Here is an 18,519-nt window from a genome sequence, read left to right as displayed (position 1 = left end):
CACTGTCCCAGGTACCACTGTGAAAACTGTGCTCTGGATGGATAATTAACTGGTTCCAGGTTGTGGACAGACTGTAAGTGAAATGGACATAACAATTGCTCTCAAAGGACTGTTCTTATATTTGTCTGATTCGTCCCCATGTTACGTGCAATTGCACGAGTGCTGATTGAAGGATCCTGCTCCATGTGCTGCAAGACAACTTCCTCAAATTGCAGAGTTGTTACCGTGTGACGGCGTACCTGTCCAGCTAATCTGCTAAATGACCTGACCTCACGCAGGCGTTGGTACACAGCAGCAAAGGTCGTATGATGTGGGATACGGCGATTAGGATATTGTTGTTGATAAACCCGCTGTGCAGCTCGTCCGTTGTGGTGCGCTACGTAGTACGCACCAACCTTATCAGTGTTCTCACTCCAGGTGTATCGCTCCATTAGTAAACAGAGACAATGCTCTACTACACTGGTGGACAGCAGTTGCCTACAACCGAAGAGTGTAATACGCCCTCTAATAACTGAACATCGTAATACGGCCTCTAACAACTGAAGAGTGTAATACGGCCTCCACCGGTTTAAATAATCCGCATAGGAAAATATGACATTAGGGAAAAATATTTGTTTTGATGTCCCCTACAACCTCTCAGAGTTTGTCGGTTTAAATAGTTTTCACCCTGTATAGATGAATATCTTAACAGGGCTGTTACACCAGCTTAAATAAAAAGTTTGTTAGATTTCAGATTTGACAATACTTGGTCACAACCCTCATGACTAGGTATTTTGTGTATGATAAATTTCTTAAAAGTGTGTCCACCTGCTTACCTGAGTGGTAACGTGCTTGCCTCCCATGCAGCGGCCTGGGTCACAACAGTCAACATTAGGTATTTTGTGTATGATAAATTTATTAAAGGTGCATAATTATGTTTCATTCTGACAGTGTATTAAACCTGTAAATATTAGCTGTTTCGGTTTACTATAATGTATTCACTTGACAGTCCCCTAACAAATTATTGAGGAAGGGAGTAGTATATTCAAATGCTCTATGTCTTTTATTTTACACTTTCTGACATGTTTCACACCCATGAGAATCATCTCATTTTTGGGTCTATGGAATGAAATCTGAATTTAATGTAATCCAAGACATGTTGAAAATGTATGGCTGAGCAAATGATAGTGGATATGAGGCTGCCTAATTGCGCATCCCCCCCTCCCCCCCCCCCCCCCCCCCACCTATCCTGCTGACAGCAATCATTGTAATGACATTTACAGCAGTGGATTGTTTCATCTATGAAGCAGGTTCAGTATTGTTCATCTACGTGGATGGTGATCAATTCCACCATCCACAAACAATTACCAAGAGTGTCAGTTACAACAAGTGGACAATAAATGAGTCATTAAATGCATATGATTTGTGTTCCTACTTGCCACATTTTACATGACTTTACCTTGTATCCACGCCATCTGCAAATGTACAGGGCCTTAGGGAGTTGGGTTTTCACTACTTACTGAATTATGCTGGTGATTTCTTCACATAGCAGTTATCTATTTACATTTGTGTCATCTGTTTCCTTCACTGATGAAGCAACAATTGGACATAACAGCACCAGAAACTTACTTAAGTTAAGCATGACAGAAGGTGATAATCTACAATCCTGATTTGATCTCTCTGTGTGACTAGCACTATGGTACCTCCTTAAAATCATAGCTAAATCACAAAACGGCTAATATTGAAATAAGTGATATGGGATACGAGGCAAATGAAATCGCTCAATAGAAGAAAGGCCACTGGATCTGATGAGATGCCAATACAAGTCTACATATAATATGAAAAGAACTTTCACCTCTTGTAGAAGCAGTGTACCGTAGTTCTCTGGAGGAGCAAAGTGTTCCTGATGATTCAAAAAGAAAGTGCAATTCATTTCTGTTTCAAGGAGAGTCATCCAACAGACGCACAAAACTGTAGGCCTATATCTCTGATGTCATTCTGTTGTAGAATTCTGAAACATGTTTTATGCTCAGCTACTATGACATTTCTGGAGATCAAAAATCTCATCTGTAGGAATTAACATGGGTTCTGAAAACATTGATCATGTGAAATCCAGCTAACTCTGATCATCCGCAAGACCCAGAAATCAGTACATACTGTTGTTCAGGTGGATGCAGTGTTCCTTGACTTCCATAAGTCATTCAATACAGTTCTGTACTTCCACAAATGAACAAAATATGATCATATGGAATATCAGACTAACTGTTTGATTGATTTGAAAGTTCCCAGCAAATAGTACATGTAGAAGTCTTCAGATGTAAAAGTGACTTTGGACATACCACAAGGCAGTGTTATAGGTGCATTACTTTTAACACTATATATAAATCACATAGTAGAGAATGTCAGAAGTTCCAGAGGCTTTCCATGAATGATGCTGATGCATACATAGAAGTTGCAATGCTGGAAAATTTTAGCAAAATTCAAACAGGCCTGTGGAGGATCAACACTTGGTGCAAGGAGTAGCGATTGACTCTCAACATAATCACATGTTAAATAAAAAGTTGTCTTCTCAGGTTGTTAAAATCTTTTACTGGAAGGTCGTAACTGGTGTCACATTCTTAAAATGCATCGTCAGGTGGCTTTGAAATCATTCTAGTATACAGGAAATCCAGTTATAGCCAAGTTCCATCATTCACTGCCAAAGCACTAAAAATAAGTAACTTGCTGTGAAGCAATGCTCCAAGTTACATGGTTGGGTCCAAAAAGCAACCTTATGCTGTGCTACCTCCCTGAGTAGTCTATGGATATGGTTCTTTCTTTGGTCCAACCATTTTAAGTTGGTCCTCCGCTTTACAATGAGTTACTTAAACTGAGAATATGTTCAAGGGTTGTAATTTTGCAGTCCATTCTCTTGCCCTTCTTCTATACTGCAGATACCTGTGCTTTTTCCAGCCACTTGGAGCTTTGTGATGGGTGAGAGATTCATGATAAATGCAGGCTAGGTAAGGGGCCAATGCTGTAGAGTACTCTTTGTAAAACCAAACTGGGATTCCATCTGGACCTGGTGATTCATTTGCTTTCAAATCTTGTAGTTGCTACAATGACATCATGACCACTAATTCCCTTTCCTATGCTGACATTGTCAATAAGGTCCAGCCTATTTGTATCTACAAGGACTAATATATTTCCATTGCATATCGGCTGCCGAGTTAGCTGCTGAAGACAGTTTTCAGGAAATGTGTTCAAAAGTATTTCACATGACTGTCTGTCTGTACCCCCTACAATGAATACATAGATATCTCAGTCTATACTCGGTAGGTTAAAGTCACCTCCAGCTAATATTGCATGATCTGGGTATTTACTCACTACTGACCATAGACTTACTTTGAATGACTCTAGAACTGTCATAGCGGAATTGGGTGGCCAGTAAATACACCCAACAATTAACTCGTTTTCACCTACACCTGTTATATGCGACCAGAGAACATCTCTGTAACACTCAAATTTGAGCTCAATAGAGACAAAATTTTTGTCAACTGCAATAAACACTCCCCCTCCTATGGCCTCTAATCTGCTTCCCGATATACACTCCATGACTTGCGAAATATCTCAGAGCTTTCCACCTCAGGTTTCAGCCCCAAGAATAATTTGAGCGTGTGAACTTTCCTAAAGGGCAGTATATTTGGAAACTTTACTATGAATACTTCAATAGTTTACTGATAGTATTTTGACAGTGAAAGTATTTTTATTCTGAATGCCATCTAACTTCCCTCGCTGCGTATCGACTGGTTTGTGTCCAATTAACTTGTGTAAATAGTGAATTAGTAGTATAAACCCTTAAATTTTCTTGTGACTCAGAACAGTTATTTATTTTATTGTGAACTTATTGACCTCTTTTTTATGTTGAAGAGTATTTGCACAAGAGTAATGAATTAACTGTCACTATAAAAGAGTGAGTCATAAAATTTGTCTACCAGTCCAATGTGCCATGGGTTTCATGGATGATGTAGCTGCAACGAATTTCAGTTTGGATGTATTCTGCTTTTTGGAACACATTTTATTGAAGATGATAGACTAGACATTGGTCTGTCAGGTGTCTTGACCTTAATCTACTAGACTTTAGATTGAAGGCACACATGGAAAGAGTGGAATGTGTGCTACACTAGTTAACAGCAGTGATATGGAAGAGCATTTAATCAAAATGATTCTGGTATAATCCCTTAGAGTGGCTTTGCTAGTCCATACTGAGGTGTTGCCACACATGCATGCCATTACAGACACTTTCAGCAACTGAGGTTATGTCACTACTCTATATCCTGTAATGCTATAGCATATAACTTAATAACATTGATTTCCAAAACATTTGCTTATGAGGACATGTTGTCTTTCTTTGCATGAACCCTTGACATTCGTTACAATAGTTTAGAAACATACTGCATTTTGCATCTTACCTAAAGTGTACTTCATTATTGTTCAACAACTTCATCAAATATCTTCTTATTCTAACAATTTGTGAAACATGATTGTTCCGATATATGGAGGTTTGTGTGACACATGTTCATGAACTTCCAAGTTATAAATAGATAACATTAGATAAAAATTTCATAATTTTGCAATTAATGAACTATGCAGTACCTGCTCAGCTGCAGTCTGTAGCTGTTCTGCCATATTCTTGCCAGTTTCTTGGACCAGTTTGTGCAGGAAGCCACTTTTGTTTTGCAGCAGAATGTGGGGGTGGTCAAATTCCTACAAATACATTTAAGAAATTATAAGTTGCCTTTTAACAGCCATGGTAAATCAGAACAATAAAGGTAATAACTCTGCAAAAATGTCAACAATTTCACGTTTTTTTTTTTTTTTTTCACCCACTGATATCAAGCTGTTTTATGGACAAGTTAACAGAAATTCACAAAATATAATAATATTAAATTTTTTATACAAGAGAGTATTCTGGTTTCATGAGAATAAATGAATTAATTATTTACAAAACTGTGGATATAAGAAAGATTTCAAACAAATGATTCCAATACAGTGTCCAGATTCATCTTCCACTCTAAACAGGGTGTCCATTAGAGAACAAAAGTATCTTTTCCCAAACATTTTGACTTATCCTTTGTCACCTTTTGACTAAAAATGCAGCTTTTTATGAGTGTGTGGTGTGCTTTAGAAGAAATTTCCATCAAAAAATATTTGAACCATCAGATACTCTGTTTAGGAGTGTCATACCAACTGATTTGGCCCACCACAGGTTCTCTTCAAGAAATGAGGAGAGAATGTCCAGATAATATGATATCTTTCAAAACTGAGGTACTATCGTAATGTTCTTTTAAGTAATTTTCACTTTATAATGCAGTCTAAGTTGATGAAAATACTCTTCAATCACTCATATGTAGCTATCCAAATTTTATATACAAATTTGGTTTTTATGGATTCTTCATTGGTGTGTTTGTCCATAATGCCTGGCAGAAAAAATCCTATGCTATATTGATATTTATTCATTATTTCATGCTTTGAAGATTAATGTATGAAACACTGACATGCTTTTTTGTCAATCCTTTGCTATTCACAAGATGTATAACTTATTCTGTAAGTAATGTCACTTCTGTGACATTATTCACAGCATATCCTGAAGACTTCTGTCAAGATAACTATCATTACATTCAGGAAGAGTTGCAGGAAGGTGGTGACTGTTGTAGTGTGTAGAAGATGAGCTAAAATATACTCAGTGATTTGAACTGAAAATGGCAACATGTTGATCTTACAGATTCTCCCATGTTAGTATAATGCACTATGATGACTGGTCTGGGGCAGGTGTTAACTCAGTTTCAGAAGGTATGCTATCCTTATGTCATGGTTCCACAATCTCCTTAAATTATTCAGTAATTCGTGGTGTACTTTTTTGTTAGCCATTGTCTTCAAAGTACCGAGAGAGGTGGCGCAGTGGTAGCACACTGGACTCGCATTCGGGAGGACGACGGTTCAATCCTGCGTCTGGCCATCCTGATTTAGGTTTTCTGTGATATCCCTAAATCGCTCCAGGCAAATGCTGGGATGGTTCCTTTGAAAGGGCACGGCTGACTTCTTTCCCCATCCTTCCCTAATCTGATGAGACCGATGACCTTGCTGTTTGGTCTCTTCCCACAAACAACCCAACAACCCTTGTCTTCAAAATGATTCATGTAAGTCATTCATAGCACCATGATTTTCTAGAGGATGAATATGTGTCTTTGTCTTGGTTCATCTGATTGGCACATAGGAACAGAGAATTGGATAAAACTTTCTGAAGCATCATGCAGAAAGGTGTGCACTATGCAGCAGTTTCAGTTTCAATAGACTTCCAGTAGCACTGAGAAAAAAATCCAGGTTGGGAGGTTTCTTTGCAGCACACATCTTCTGTTATGTACAAGAATACTGCACACTAGTTGAGAACTTTTCTCTGTGATGTATGAGTTATTCATATAACTTCTCACATTTTTCCATGGCTTATTAATTCCTTAATTCTCTTATTAACAAATCTTCTAATTAGCATTTAGTAAAGAATTGACTGTCTCATGCCACAATCAAATAGCTCTATACTGCACTGTCCCATAGACCATGATATATAAATATATAAAATTAAATGTGGTATATTACTGTTGTTTGTTTTTTCAACATTTATTTACTAAATGTCTCAGCCAACAAAATTAAGAGTTTATCAGTAGATGCTGTTTGATAGGGCACTCAGTATTTGGGGTGTTGAAGGGGTCCTGCAAGATTTAATCCTGATGTGCATACACACATGTAGATGAACAGTTAAGCACATAAGGTGCACTTGTAAAAATAAATAATACATAAACTGCATTTAAAATGCTTCTCTTTTATGTTATCTCTCGGTCACATATCATTGGATTTTACTGATTGTATTTAAAATTCTACTTTTTGTTATATTTATGTTGATATTTCATTCCTCAAACACAAAAATGTTTATTGGATATAGTGTTCTATTCATTTTAGCCACTCAGTGTTATCCATTCACTTTCCATGCTCACATACTAACTGTATAACTTATCAATACATATTTTCATCTTTCCTTGTGCTTTATCCAATCAAAAAGGTTTAACCTTCTTCACATATAAGTAATTCCGAATGCAATTCAATGTATTTTGAAAGAACTCATATTTCTTATCTGGTACTCAGTTCAATTATTCAACCACTAATGGCCCCAAGATTCTCCTAAAAGAAAACAGATTTGTGAGAAAAATGTGAAGAATGACATGATTACAGTTGAAAACTGACTTGTTAAAGGATAAACACTACATAAATATCTGAACAGGTATTAGTACAATAAAACACAAAAAAACTATATCAGAATTTGTTCAAACTGATAGTATGTGTGTTAGTGGAATGCAACCATAACATTTATTGAGGTGAATCACAGGTTCTGAAACCAAAACATGCTGATCACATTTGAGCACTGAGAGACTTACACTGAAAAAATTGTTAAGAAAAGTTATGAAAGCACTAATTACAAAGATATTTACAGTTCACAAACGAGAAGGAAAAAAACTGTGAACAAGTAGGTCTATTCATAATTAGTGGTTGACTTTTTTTAGGTCAGACTAAAACTGTTTGTGGTTGTGACAGTCTGCATAAAAAATAATGAGGAAGAACATAAGAAACTGAAAGAAGTGACTATCTCCATTACTACAAGTTTCAAAAATGTGTCAAGGGTGAATTATAAACTACTAAACCGCATTTCTCAAAAAGCCTACCCTCATTATTTCAACATAGAACAGCACAGAACTAGATGGGCAAATTCACATAATAAAAATATAGTACCTGTTGCATGAAACTATATGAGAGCAAATAACAATGGTAGGGAGACATATGATATAATTGAAATATATGTAAGTAAGAAATTAGACTGATGAAATATGATATTAATTAAGGACTTGTACTAGAAGTTGTTTGTTTCACTTATTTATCAAGACCACAAAAATTAAGGAAAATGAAAGCCAAATTCCATATGAAAATTGAAATAAATTGTAAATGCCTGTGAAAAAATGCAAGTATCTCACTCAGTAAGAAACTAAAGAGATCTGCAACATATGAGGGGTCAGGGGAAAAACCAGGTAAAGGTAAGTATTTTTTTTCCTTCAAAACTGAGTTGTTGATACAGGTTGAGTCAGACTGATCATATGTATCTGTTGAGAGACTAAAACTGAAAAAAGAACAAATGAGTCCAGAGATATTAGCATTCAAAGTTTTGCTGTAAGGGGAAAGAACAAGGTAAGTCAGTTTTTCAGGGTAAAGAAGCAAGCAGCTCAGTGGTGGCTCATCTGGCTATGAGAGGGCAGAGAAACAGAATTCTGATGAAATCTCTCCCCTCAATAAACTGGGGGTAAAGAAAGGCAAAAGAAGGTGGATACCTGCATAAACTTTGCAAAGAAATATATCTTTGCCCAATATAGTAACCACTGATGTTTACTCTAAGTGATGATGGTTCTTGCTAGATGCAAAACTTTTTTTGTGTTTATCCTGAATGCATTGCATAAAATGGTGCAAATGATGTGAGGTCATTCCTTTTTCGCTTCACCACTCATGCCCTTCATGAGGACATGGAATAGCTCTGTATATATTGTGCTTCTGCTAGTGGTCAAAATAAAAATTTTGAAGTCTTTAGCTTCATTCATTATGTAACTCTCAGTCAAATTAACAGCCTGAAGAAGATCAAAATTACATTCCCTGTGTGTAGCCATTCACACTTAGAGTGTGATAAAAAATGTTGGATTATGGAACTCAAGAGCACTGATGGAAACAGCTATAGTGCTTAAGAAATGATCGAGCCATCCAGATGTAAGCCATCTCATCTACATCTACATCTACATTTATACTCTGCAAGCCACCCAACGGTGTGTGGCGGAGGGCACGTTACGTGCCACTGTCATTACCTCCCTTTCCTGTTCCAGTCGCGTATGGTTCGCGGGAAGAACGACTGTCTGAAAGCCTCCGTGCGCGCTCTAAACTCTCTAATTTTACATTCGTGATCTCCTTGGGAGGTATAAGTAGGGGGAAGCAATATATTCGATACCTCATCCAGAAACGCACCCTCTCGAAACCTGGCGAGCAAGCTACACCGCGATGCAGAGCGCCTCTCTTGCAGAGTCTGCCACTTGAGTTTATTAAACATCTCCGTAACGCTATCACGGTTACCAAATAACCCTGTGACGAAACGCGCCGCTCTTCTTTGGATCTTCTCTATCTCCTTCGTCAACCCGATCTGGTACGGATGCCACACTGATGAGCAATACTCAAGTATAGGTCGAACGAGTGTTTTGTAAGCCACCTCCTTTGTTGATGGACTACATTTTCTAAGCACTCTCCCAATGAATCTCAACCTGGTACCTGCCTTACCAACAATTAATTTTATATGATCATTCCACTTCAAATCGTTCCGCACGCATACTCCCAGATATTTTACAGAAGTAACTGCTACCAGTGTTTGTTCCGCTATCATATAATCATACAATAAAGGATCCTTCTTTCTATGTATTCGCAATACATTACATTTGTCTATGTTAAGGGACAGTTGCCACTCCCTGCACCAAGTGCCTATCCGCTGCAGATCTTCCTGCATTTCGCTACAATTTTCTAATGCTGCAACTTCTCTGTATACTACAACATCATCTGCGAAAAGCCGCATGGAACTTCCGACACTATCTACTAGGTCATTTATATATATTGTGAAAAGCAATGGTCCCATAACACTCCCCTGTGGCACGCCAGAGGTAACCTTAACGTCTGTAGACGTCTCTCCATTGATAACAACATGCTGTGTTCTGTTTGCTAAAAACTCTTCAATCCAGCCACACAGCTGGTCTGATATTCCGTAGGCTCTTACTTTGTTTATCAGGCGACAGTGCGGAACCGTATCGAACGCCTTCCGGAAGTCAAGAAAAATAGCATCTACCTGGGAGCCTGTATCTAATATTTTCTGGGTCTCATGAACAAATAAAGCAAGTTGGGTCTCACACGATCACTGTTTCCGGAATCCATGTTGATTCCTACATAGTAGATTCTGGGTTTCCAAAAACGACATGATACTCGAGCAAAAAACATGTTCTAAAATTCTACAACAGATCGACGTCAGAGATATAGGTCTATAGTTTTGCGCATCTGCTCGACGACCCTTCTTGAAGGCTGGGACTACCTGTGCTCTTTTCCAATCATTTGGAACCTTCCGTTCCTCTAGAGACTTGCGGTACACGGCTGTTAGAAGGGGGGCAAGTTCTTTCGCATACTCTGTGTATAATCGAATTGGTATCCCGTCAGGTCCAGTGGACTTTCCTCTGTTGAGTGATTCCAGTTGCTTTTCTATTCCTTGGACACTTATTTCGATGTCAGCCATTTTTCGTTTGTGCGAGGATTTAGAGAAGGAACTGCAGTGCGGTCTTCCTCTGTGAAACAGCTTTGGAAAAAGGTGTTTAGTATTTCAGCTTTACGCGTGTCATCCTCTGTTTCAATGCCATCATCATCCCGGAGTGTCTGGATATGCTGTTTCGAGCCACTTACTGATTTAACGTAAGACCAGAACTTCCTAGGATTTTCTGTCAAGTCGGTACATAGAATTTTATTTTCGAATTCACTGAACGCTTCATGCATAGCCCTCCTTACGCTAACTTTGACATCGATTAGCTTCTGTTTGTCTGAGAGGTTTTGGCTGCGTTTAAACTTGGAGTGAAGCTCTCTTTGCTTTCGCAGTAGTTTCCTAACTTTGTTGTTGTACCACGGTGGGTTTTTCCCGTCCCTCACAGTTTTACTCGGCACGTATCTGTCTAAAACGCATTTTACGACTGCCTTGAACTTTTTCCATAAACACTCAACATTGTCAGTGTCGGAACAGAAATTTTCGTTTTGATCTGTTAGGTAGTCTGAAATCTGCCTTCTATTACTCTTGTTAAACAGATAAACCTTCCTCCCTTTTTTTATATTCCTATTAACTTCCATATTCAGGGATGCTGCAACGGCCTTATGATCACTGATTCCCTGTTCTGCACTTACAGAGTCGAAAAGTTCAGGTCTGTTTGTTATCAGTAGGTCCAAGATGTTATCTCCACGAGTCGGTTCTCTGTTTAATTGCTCGAGGTAATTTTTGGATAGTGCACTCAGTATAATGTCACTCGATGCTCTGTCCCTACCACCCGTCCTAAACATCTGAGTGTCCCAGTCTATATCTGGTAAATTGAAATCTCCACCTAAGACTATAACATGCTGAGAAAATTATGTGAAATATATTCCAAATTTTCTCTCAGTTGTTCTGCCACTAATGCTGCTGAGTTGGGAGGTCGGTAAAAGGAGCCAATTATTAACCTAGCTCGGTTGTTGAGTGTAACCTCCACCCATAATAATTCACAGGAACTATCCACTTCTACTTCACTACAGGATAAACTACTACTAACAGCAACAAACACTCCACCACCGGTTGCATGCAATCTATCTTTTCTAAACACCGTCTGTACCTTTGTAAAAATTTCGACAGAATTTATCTCTGGCTTCAGCCAGCTTTCTGTACCTATAACGATTTCAGCTTCGGTGCTTTCTATCAGCGCTTGAAGTTCTGGTACTTTACCAACACAGCTTCGACAGTTGACAATTACAATACTGATTGCTGCTTTGTCCCCGCATGTCCTGACTTTGCCCCGCACCCGTTGAGGCTGTTGCCCTTTCTGTACTTGCCCAAGGCCATCTAACCTAAAAAACCGCCCAGCCCACGCCACACAACCCCTGCTACCTGTGTAGCCACTTGTTGCATATAGTGGACTCCTGACCTATCCAGCGGAACCCGAAACCCCATAGGCGCAAGTCAAGGAATCTGCAGCCCACATGGTCGCAGAACCGTCTCAGCCTCTGATTCAGACCCTCCACTCGGCTCTGTACCAAAGGTCCGCAGTCAGTCCTGTCGACGATGCTGCAGATGGTGAGCTCTGCTTTCATTCCGCTAGCGAGACTGGCAGTCTTCACCAAATCAGATAGCCGCCGGAAGCCAGAGAGGATTTCCTCCGATCCATAGCGACACACATCATTGGTGCCGACATGAGCGACCACCCGCAGATGGGTGCACCCTGTACCCTTCATGGCATCCGGAAGGACCCTTTCCACATCTGGAATGACTCCCCCCGGTATGCACACGGAGTGCACATTGGTTTTCTTCCCCTCTCTTGCTGCCATTTCCCTAAGGGGCCCCATTACGCGCCTGACGTTGGAGCTCCCAACTACCAGTAAGCCCACCCTCTGCGACCGCCTGGATCTTGCAGACTGAGGGGGCAACCTCTGGAACAGGACAAGCAGCCATGTCAGGCCGAAGATCAGTATCAGCCTGAGACAGAGCCTTTCACTGTGGTAAGTGTTAATCAACAAATGGTGTTAGAATGGAAAATTCTGTTGGAGTCAAAGTACACTGCAAAACGCCTTTTGTAAACACAGTGTACATCTACATCTACATTCATACTCCGCAAGCCACCCAACGGTGTGTGGCGGAGGGCACCCACGTGCCACTGTCATTACCTCCCTTTCCTGTTCCAGTCGCGTATGGTTCGCGGGAAGAACGACTGTCTGAAAACCTCCGTGCGCGCTCTAATCTCTCTAATTTTACATTCGTGATCTCCTCGGGAGGTATAAGTAGGGGGAAGCAATATACTCGATACCTCATCCAGAAACGCACCCTCTTGAAACCTGACGAGCAAGCTACACCGCGATGCAGAGCGCCTCTCTTGCAGAGTCTGCCACTTGAGTTTATTAAACATCTCCGTAACGCTATCACGGTTACCAAATAACCCTGTGACGAAACGCGCCGCTCTTCTTTGGATCTTCTCTATCTCCTCCATCAACCCGATCTGGTACGGATGCCACACTGATGAGCAATACTCAAGTATAGGTCGAACGAGTGTTTTGTAAGCCACCTCCTTTGTTGATGGACTACATTTTCTAAGCACTCTCCCAATGAATCTCAACCTGGTACCCGCCTTACCAACAATTAATTTTATATGATCATTCCACTTCAAATCGTTCCGCACGCATACTCCCAGATATTTTACAGAAGTAACTGCTACCAGTGTTTGTTCCGCTATCATATAATCATACAATAAAGGATCCTTCTTTCTATGTATTCGCAATACATTACATTTGTCTATGTTAAGGGACAGTTGCCACTCCCTGCACCAAGTGCCTATCCGCTGCAGATCTTCCTGCATTTCGCTACAATTTTCTAATGCTGCAACTTCTCTGTATACTACAGCGTCATCCGCGAAAAGCCGCATGGAACTTCCGACACTATCTACTAGGTCATTTATATATATTGTGAAAAGCAATGGTCCCATAACACTCCCCTGTGGCATGCCAGAGGTTACCTTAACGTCTGTAGACGTCTCTCCATTGATACCAACATGCTGTGTTCTGTTTGCTAAAAACTCTTCAATCCAGCCACACAGCTGGTCTGATATTCCGTAGGCTCTTACTTTGTTTATCAGGCGACAGTGCGGAACTGTATCGAACGCCTTCCAGAAGTCAAGAAAAATAGCATCTACCTGGGAGCCTGTATCTAATATTTTCTGGGTCTCATGAACAAATAACGCGAGTTGGGTCTCACACGATCGCTGTTTCCGGAATCCATGTTGATTCCTACATAGTAGATTCTGGGTTTCCAAAAACAACATGATACTCGAGCAAAAACCATGTTCTAAAATTCTACAACAGATCGACATCAGAGATATAGGTCTATAGTTTTGCGCATCTGCTCGACGACCCTTCTTGAAGACTGGGACTACCTGTGCTCTTTTCCAATCATTTGGAACCCTCCGTTCCTCTAGAGACTTGCGGTACATGGCTGTTAGAAGGGGGGCAAGTTCTTTTAAGATAATATCACCTGAATGCAGCCACTGCTGTATGGTGAAATTTCAAATGACTTTTCACAAAGGAATGCAAACTGGCACCATAAGAACACCTGACAATATTAACCAATGGTTGCACTGTTTGAACTGCCTGGAAAACAGCATGGCAAAGGCCAAGTCTGGAGTAGTTTATGTCCTTCTGCTGGGCTAGGCCTATTGCCAACAGCACATAAACACCTGGGTCCACCTGGGTCAGCGGCTCTGCCCATGCATCGCATCACGCACGCCTTCTGAGACAGCGCTGTGCATTCTTCTGCATCAGCACCCATACTAGCTCATATGCATCCATCTCAATATCTGCTTGTGGGTATATTAAATCCCTCACCCCCTGAAAAAGCCATACACGGGTGAAAATGGACATGTTTCATGCTGTGACCTCTAGTGGAAAACCGGAGAGCTTGCAAGGTTTCCTGGTGGTAGAATGACTGTTGAAGGAAACAACACTGATGCAGCTGCATCTCCCAGAGAGCAGAAGATTGACATGGCAGGGGTAATGGTCAGTCTGCCAGCACCAGTAGGAAGCTGGGTGAAATGGGGGAGTAGTCAGATGGATAACATTTTGAGTGCAAAAATCTGCAAATTCTAATGACATGAATTGCCGACTGTTGTCTGGGTGAGGGTTCAGGGAAAGCCCTAGACAGCAAAAATGACCAACAATGCACAAATAGTTGCAGTTGACAGTGTGGATGACATTTTGGCCCATACAGGAAATCTGAGAATGCATCAAGCTCCAACAGTAATATGCTTCCCAAAAAAGGGCCCACAAAGTCAATATGAACCCTGTCACAAAGGTGCTCCAGAACTGATCAAAGGAAAACCAATGCATCATCAGCACAGCCTGGTTCTCTGCACAGCTCACGTGCTCTCACCCATCATATATGGTATTACAATCGATCGTTAGGAGTGTATGTGATGCCACATCAAAGCCTTCATACGGGACATACTCCAGTGCAATGCATACAGCAACTGGAGTATGTAAAGATGCAAGACAAGAGGAATGACCACTTGACAGTTCTGCTCATTTGTGGCCAGCATGAGGATGCCCTGGACAATGTCAACCTCACCTGACAGAAGATGGCTCTGAGCACTATGGTATTTAACATCTGAGGTCATCAGTCCCATAGAACTTAGAACTACTTAAACCTATCTAACCTAAGGACATCACACACATCCATGCCCGAGGCAGGATTCGAACCTGCGACCGTAGTGGTCGCACTGTTCAAGACTGTAGCACCTAGAACAGTTTGGCCACTCTTGCTGGCCCTGACAGAAGAAAAAATTTGCACTACACTGAATCTCTTCCTGAAAGACTGCACTCAGGACCATCCCCTCTGGACTGCTGAAACAATTTTCCAGAAAAATAAGTGGGTGGCTGTGGTCACCACAACCTTCTGTGATATCAAAGGAAAATCCAGGAATGTCTGCTGCAAGGTACTGTACAATGTGAAAACTAGAGCATCCTATTGATCAAACTCTGGATCAGGTCCTACTGGCGACCACGATAGACCATCTACAATAGCATGATGAATGGTGGACAGCAGAAAATGATATAATGATAAATACTGAAAAAGAGGGCCTTCCTCTGTAGCTTAGAGCAAGGGGTGAATAAGGAAACCAGGGGACTGTGGTCAGTAATGAGTAGGAACTTTGCTCGGGGGCGGGGGGGAGTCGAAAATGATAGCGATTGAATCTTTTTCCACCTGTGAATAGTTATGCTGTGCTGCAGAAAGTGTCTTTGATGTGTAAACAATGGGCCACTTGGTTCCAATGCATCAGAACTGTGCCAATACCATATCAGGACACATTAGCAGCTAGGGCTAGTCGTTTACCTTGCATAAAGGAAGCAAAAAAGGAAGTACAGCAGAAAGACTGCTTGAGCAACTGAATGTACTTTGTCAACTATCTGGAAACCATAAACAGGAAAAAACTGCAACCCAAGAATATTTTATGGTAATGGTGAATTAATTACTAGCAATGTAAGTTGTCTTTCCACATTCTTATAATGAGTGGAGCTTAGAAACTTTGGCTAAAGAAGGGTAGGACAACACCAATGCCCCAACCTGTATATGAGGTAGCACACTGGGGACACTCAAAATGACACTTGAGTGATAGACCTTGCAGGTTGCTTGTGGGGTGCTTGTAGTACTGGTTAAACTGTAGCCATGCCACCATCAAATTGGTTTGAAAACCAAAATACTAAAAATGATGGGCCCATGGTGACCACAAATTAACACTGTGAAAAAGAAAAGTGTTGCATGCATAATCCCATCCTCATCACAACTTTTGTATCTTCACAGGCATGAAAACTCCATGATACCATCATTCTTAGCAAAAAACATTATTCCACCTGAGAGTCACTTGACTACAAGCCCAGGGAGCTGAATCCAGTAACAGGGAACAAAACTTGATGTGTGAGTAATCCATGGGGGAGCAGAAAGTCCTAAAAGTGCCCAGAGAGGATCACAGAACAAATACAATGCAATCAGCATGAGTAATTGAGTAACTAAGCACATAGCAAACAGAACACAGCACAAGGTGGAGGCCAGATTCTACGTAGTTGATTGTCATGTAAGAACAACCAGTTCAGCAGGTAAACACCTAGGTCAGGGACTCCATCTATACAACATCTTGCACACATCCTCCTTTGCAGCATTCTGCACTATTCCACTGTGATACACATGCCAGATCACCTGCATCCATCTTGATTTCCACTGGTGGGTATACTAAAGAATTATGCAAGCAACGTGACACAGTCAGTTCTCTTCAGTGCACAGCAATGAGTCATGCACAACTACAGGGCTAAATTTTAAGACTTTTGATTTATTAATTCTCGTTTTCTTGTTCTTCTGCATCACATATCTTGGAAAGAGTAAAATATTATACAGGGTGATTCAAAAAGAATACCACAACTTTAAAAATGTGTATTTAATGAAAGAAACATAATATAACCTTCTGTTATACATCATTACAAAGAGTATTTAAAAAGGTTTTTTTTTTTCACTCAAAAACAAGTTCAGAGATGTTCAATATGGCCCCCTCCAGACACACGAGCAATATCAACCCGATACTCCAACTCGTTCCACACTCTCTGTAGCATATCAGGCGTAACAGTTTGGATAGCTGCTTTTATTTTTCGTTTCAAATCATCAATGGTGGCTGGGAGAGGTGGCCGAAACACCATATCCTTAACATGCTGAACAACTGTTGTCGATTCACTTCTGCCGTACTCAATACCACAAAAAGCTTTCTGTTGAGCGGTCGCCATCTTAGCATCAACTGACGCTGACGCCTAGTCAACAGCACCTCAAGCGAACAAATGTACAACTAAATGAAACTTTATAGCTCCCTTAATTCGCCGACAGATAGTGCTTAGCTCTGCCTTTTGTCGTTGCAGAGTTTTAAATTCCTAAAGTTGTGGTATTCTTTTTGAATCACCCTGTATATTCCTTGTGGACAGTAAAAATGTCCTTGTACATAATGGAAGAAGAAAGAAACAACACTGCAATTTCACATAATCTAAAAATAGGCTCTCTCTCTGCTAAATTAGAGTGGCAAAAACTGTTACAAAGACTGAAAATTTAGTGTTGCTATTGGTACTGAAGGCAGAAAGGAAGGAAGATTAGGATTTAATCTCTGATCAATATCAAGGTCATTAGCAACAAGGCACAAGCTCAGACTGTTTCAAGTGTGGGGATAGAAATTGACAGTACCCTTTCAAAGGAATCATAGGAGCATTTGTCTGGCACGGTTTTGGGAAATCACAGAAAGTCTTAATCTGGATGGCTGGACATGGATTAGGACCAGTTCAGTATGTACCACCTTGCTTGGTATTAGTTTGTGTATTGTGTGTGTATTGAACCGGGGACCTAGAAACGACAGAGAGGCTTCATCCCCGCCATAGCCCTAAGTGGTTCACAAACCCACAACAGGCTACAGCAGTCCCAAATGTTTGCGTAGTAGAGTAATTATGGTGTATACGTATGTGGAGACAGTGTTTGCACATCAATCGCCAATATAGTGTAACTGAGATGGAATAAGGGGAACCAGCCCACATTCGCCGAGGCAGATGGAAAACCACCTTAAAAACCATCCACAGGCTGGCTGGCACACTGGACCTTGGCACTAATCCACTGGGCAGATTCGTGCCAGGGACCGACACACCTTCCCGCATGGGAAGCAGAACGTTAGACCATGCTGCTAGCTGAGCGAGATTGGTATTAGTGCTGAAAATTATCTTAAACAAGAATAGTTTTTGTATAGAGAAAAGAAATATGAAGCACAAAAGATACTTCATAAGTGTATTTATGTGTAAATGTGCAACTAAAGAAGAAATACTGAAGTGCAGACATAAGTAACTGTGACCGATGACCTCGCTGTCTAGTCTCCTTCCCCAAACAACCCAACATAAGTAACTGACATTTGGGTATCATACAAGCATTTGCCTGGAGTGGGTTTGGGAAATCATGGAAATCCTAAATCTGGATTACTGGATGTGGATTAGAACCACTCTTGTAAGTACCACCTTGCTTGGTATTAGCACTTAATAATTATCTTAAAAAAGAATAATTTTTGTATAGAGAAAAGAAATATGAAGCACAAAAGATACTTCATAAGT

At 40.6% G+C, this 18,519-nt stretch overlaps 1 protein-coding gene across 1 annotated transcript in view; it reads right to left on the bottom strand.

Moving 5' to 3' along the window:
• LOC126248500 (ATP-binding cassette sub-family C member 4-like) overlaps window positions 1-18,519 on the bottom strand; it is a 289,894-nt gene that overhangs the window by 7,136 nt on the left and 264,239 nt on the right. Inside the window, exon 24 of the mRNA XM_049949538.1 lies at window positions 4,615-4,725. Coding sequence (XP_049805495.1) covers window positions 4,615-4,725 — 111 coding nt within the window. The remainder of the gene's footprint in view (window positions 1-4,614; window positions 4,726-18,519) is intronic.

This window comes from Schistocerca nitens, chromosome 3 (assembly GCF_023898315.1).
Source record: "Schistocerca nitens isolate TAMUIC-IGC-003100 chromosome 3, iqSchNite1.1, whole genome shotgun sequence".
Classification (NCBI taxonomy): domain Eukaryota; kingdom Metazoa; phylum Arthropoda; class Insecta; order Orthoptera; family Acrididae; genus Schistocerca; species Schistocerca nitens.
Note: the sequence above shows the minus strand (reverse complement) of the source record. Positions and strands in the feature narration are given on the sequence as shown.